The 4,698-nt window shown below is 42.5% G+C and overlaps 1 protein-coding gene across 1 annotated transcript; it reads left to right on the top strand.

Moving 5' to 3' along the window:
• The first annotated feature begins 3,253 nt into the window (after positions 1-3,253).
• LOC124137136 lies at positions 3,254-4,297 on the top strand. The gene is made up of 2 exons (XM_048396684.1): positions 3,254-3,652; positions 3,802-4,297. The coding sequence occupies exons 1-2, from the start codon at positions 3,259-3,261 to the stop codon at positions 3,864-3,866; spliced, it is 459 nt and encodes a 152-aa protein (XP_048252641.1). The 5' UTR covers positions 3,254-3,258; the 3' UTR covers positions 3,867-4,297.
• The last annotated feature ends 401 nt before the right edge of the window (positions 4,298-4,698 follow it).

Raw genomic sequence — 4,698 nt, 5'->3', positions numbered from 1 at the left:
TTTCAATGTTGAATTGTTTTACACCCTCTTTGAGGTTACCCCAACCCACCCATGACATGTAGATGTAGAAGTTCAAAAAGAGAAAACTGAAAGATGTGGGGAATCGGACCTAGGATTTCGGCGTGACGAGCGAAACATATCGTGTCTGATGGAATGATTGGATGCTTAGTGTCAGCGACCTGTATCTGTAGATGTCCAGTTATAAGAATGGAGCAGTTCATTGCGAAGACTTCGCGGCGACAATTTCACCTGTTCTCAAATGTACCCTCTTGGTGCCACGAGACCATATATGGTCCCTCACTTTTCAAACCTCGGCGTTAGGCTGTTTAGCGATCTTTAACATTTTGTCCTTTGAAAATGTCCCATGTTTATATGGATGTAACCGGGATTTCTTAAAGGTATATACTAGTATTCCAAACTGTCATTCGTATTGTAACATGATCTTTGAAGTCTGTGTATGAACTAATCACGACCACTTCCGTCAATTTGTTTTGACTTAAAAATAAAAACACTGACAAGTTTTGTTATCGGTAAATATAAATCACGGAAAATTCTCAATGAATGTGTACTTCGACATTAATGTCATATGTCTATCACCGTTAGGATATGTACTTTGCAATGGTATGAATTATTGGACGTTTTCATTTCAAAACAATGGCGCTTAATGACAATGACTTTACTTGCCATATTTTGGTGCTTCCATATTTCGTTTAATGTAGGAAACTTACAATACTTGCACGTTAATCGGTGTCGAGGCAGTGCATAGATGTTTGGGATTTGTTGACTTTAGATACTGTTGGAAAGACAATCAACTCAAGTTGCATGTTATACAAGTTGGATACACTGTGTGAAGAAATAGGAACGTTGTAACACTATTGATACACTGTATACGTTGTTGAAACCGCGGCGTCATGACAGTGCGGCCAGGCACGGTGACGGATAGAGTTACCGAACCTGTAGTGGACACAAGATTCATCTAAAATGTCACACACATTTGTTTCACTAAAATACGTCTTGTGATTTGTGTATAATGCTAAATTCGTTACTTATGCCACCAGCGGGGTGTATCTTTGGTCTCGTGGTGTCAAAGTCGATTCAGATCGTTAACCCCCTGCAAATGACACAGGTTACAATTTAACTTATAATATAGTGTTTTGTGATGAGGTGGTGTGTATTATTCAAATTCATACTGGTTTATTATTCACCTTGATTCATTGTGTGCTCCGTTGTTTAATAGAAAAATAAAATATCAGTCTAGTCGTTTTTCACAATGATTAAGCACAGCGTCGTCCCAAATCCCATCCCGCATCACGAAAGATCCCTTTCACGGGAAGTGACGTCATAGACGACCCCGCATAGTTACGCCTTCATTGTCAGCGCATCGCCGCCTTCGTCAGACGTTTTGTTGCTGCCGTTGTTGTTCCACGCCGTTTTAGACGCTGCCATCTCACTTGGTTGATGCGAGGTAGGTGACAGTTATCGTCACATATGTATAAACAATGATATGTGAATGCGTAATGTTTTCGCTAGTTTTAGAAGCCAGTTTTTAACTGAAGTGTACGCTTAAACCTGGGGATTCGAACACGGTCGAAACTGTGACGAACAAATGCACTTACCCACTTTCCTATCATGCATCGTACATAACGACTTCTGCAAGTGTCAACATATTTAACCCTGACTTTTCTGACGAAGACTTAAAAAAAAAGAAAATAATCTTATTATTTTCTAAGGCGAATATTGTACATCTTTGGCACTGGTACTGGTACTGGTGATATTCTACCTATTTAGACAGGGCAACCCTAAGCCCTTTGAGATTGTGTCCCCTGTGCACAGTGGGTATTAAGAGTGAGCCTCGTGGTTTATTATCCCCCGCACAACGAAGTTGGGCGGGGTATATAGAAACGGGCTCCGTCCGTCCGTCCGTCACGTTTCGTTTCCGGAGCATAACTCATAAACCGTTCAATATTTTTTCATCAAACTTTGCAGGTCTGTCAGGTACATGCTGAACTGGTGCCTTTTGCTATTTAGAAATTTTAGAAATTTATATTTTTTACGTTTCCATGGCAACAAGATGGACTTAGGTTCTGTGAGGGTAGGGTTCGTTTCCACGTTTCCAACTCACAGTGGGTATTAAGAGTGAGCCTCGTGGTTTATTTGTGTTTCTCGTAGAATAATAAGAGAAGAATTCCTTCCACAATCGTGCGCCATCCTAATGTATGCATTCATTTGTAGCTTGTTAACCTAAACATTGAAAATAACATCCATAAATTAGACCAGTTTAGTCATAACGTACAGCAGTACGAAATGAAAAGAGAATATGTAATGAAAATCTTCTCAGCTATGCCACGAATATATAACGTATTATCCAGAACAATGTCCCTCACTCTCGCAGTGAACCAGAGTTAATAACAAGTTGCAAGGACCTAAGGCCTCAAGAACAATAAACGTCCTGTCTTTGTATCAGTTGTGAAATAAGGGACATGTTAAACTTTATGGTTAACGAAGACAAAAAACGTGTTCATTGAACGTGTGTTTTGATTGGTCGTATATTAAAAGAAACTGAAGACGCACGGTCCTGGAGACACCGTGTATCACTTTGGGAATGATAAACTGCATATATATATATTTCTTTTCCCGGCAGCACTGAAAACAAGATGATATTTCTGCACGGGTTGGCTTTGGCTGTGTACGAGGTACAGAGATATCTCAGATACCGCGATGGTAGGTATTTGTTTAAACATACATGGCGTTTGTAATGATGAATAAAGTTTTGTTTGTTTATTTGTTGTTTAATGCCGCACTGTGTAAACATTTCACCTTTAAGACGGCGGTCTGTAAATAATCGAGTCTGGACTAGACAGTTCAGAGATTGACATCATATGCATAGGCGACATGCTATCAACCTAGTCACGAAGACTGATAACCCGTCCATTTTGTCTTGTTTTACAAGTAAAGGCTACAAGGGACCTTTTTCTAAACCAGATGAAAGAAACGAAACAAAACTCTGCCCGCAGTTTTACTATGAGATTGTAACCATAGCGGCAATAGAAGTATATCTTCACCTATACTATTTTTCCATGCAACACAAATCTATAAGGTGAATGGCGGTCGCGAGTAGCGCACAGAAGAATGTCATGTTTTGTTTGAGATACTTTCGATATCTTAAAATGTGCATTACAGTTAGAAATGGAACTTGATATTTTGTGTAAATGATGGCCTGACCTACAATCGTTCGGCCCAACAGATCAAAGATTGGAGATGCTGAAGCGGGAGGGTATGATTGCTAATGCAATGGAGGCTGAGAGATTGGCCAAGGTTGCTGCTGCTGTAGCAGACGCTGAGTATGCCGCCTGGAAGGAGGCCCTGATTGCTGCAGCTCTGGAGGCCGAGAGAGTGTCTGCATACTTAAAGAATAACGCCGGGACGCCTGCAGCGTTGGAGGCCCACAGATTAGCTGCAGCTGCCACGAAGAAGGCCCATTCTGCTGCTGCAGCACTTGAGGCCGAGAGAGTAGCTGCAGCTGTTGCCATGGTGAAGGCCCAGTCTGCTGCAGCACTAGATGCTGAGAAGGTGTCTGCAGCTGATGCTAACTTGTCCAATGACGAAGATGCTGCAGCTGCTGTTGCAGCCTCCAAAGTCAAGACCGTTCCAGGTATGAAATATGCACGCTAGACGCACACGACGTCAATAGAATCCCTTTTAAATGCCTTAAACTACTCAACTCCAGTGTTCGTTTTGATGCCCTTTTTTCTACTTCAACCATGTGTCATATTATTGGCTGACATTGTTATTTTCTTGCAGTCAAACAGGACAAGCCCAAGAAGAAGGGCATGTTCGGAGGCATGAAGACTGGCTTCATGCTGTAAAAGCTGCATTCTTATTGGTCTTCGGCCGTCTACGTCATTCCTGCATGATCCACGCCCATGTCTCCCACTAACGACCTTGGCCCTGACTGAAATCGAAACGCCCGATGAACTTTTTGCTCTGTGTATAGAAACCTTCTGATCAACTTCAGAAGAGATGCGTTAAATTAGAGGCTGATGGGTAAACAGTTTAACATATTATTCGGATATCCATAAATGTACGTGTAATTATCGTTTTTACATCTTGATTATCATGTTGATTTACTGTCTGATATATAGTGATGACAAATACCCAGAACAGCAGGAACACTGACCTACTGTGACGGGATTGTGCGGAAGTGTTGTGTCACAATTTCCATGTGTTGTTGACAGTCCAGGTCGGACTAAATCGTGCTAAAGATGTACAGACTATGTGGTTCAATACCGGCGTCATATTGTCAAAAACATTCTTAAGTTGTTAAAGAGGGGTCGGTGATGAAGTAGAGAGGTGGTGAGCGACCAGGGACTAGAGGTGTGGTTAGTGGGGTGTCAGAGAGGTGGTTAGTTCATCGGGTGTTAGGGGGTGGGGTGAGGTGTCAGAGAGGTGGTGAGCGACCAGGGGCTAGAGGTGTGGTTAGTGGGGTGTTAGAGAGGTGGTTAGTGGGGTGTTAGAGAGGTGGTTAGTGAGGTGTTGGAGAGGTGGTCAGTGAGGTGTGTGAGAGGGGTTGGCGAGGTGTTAGAGAGGCGGTCAGTGAGATGTTGGAGAGGTGGTCGTTGAGGTGTTAGAGAAGAGTCGATGAGGTGTTAGAGAGGTGTACGGTGAGGTTTTAGAGAGGTGGTCGTGAGGTGTCAGAGA

The sequence above is a fragment of the Haliotis rufescens genome, unplaced genomic scaffold (assembly GCF_023055435.1).
Source record: "Haliotis rufescens isolate VD_foot unplaced genomic scaffold, xgHalRufe1.0.p SCAF_16, whole genome shotgun sequence".
Lineage (NCBI taxonomy): Eukaryota > Metazoa > Mollusca > Gastropoda > Lepetellida > Haliotidae > Haliotis > Haliotis rufescens.
Note: the sequence above shows the minus strand (reverse complement) of the source record. Positions and strands in the feature narration are given on the sequence as shown.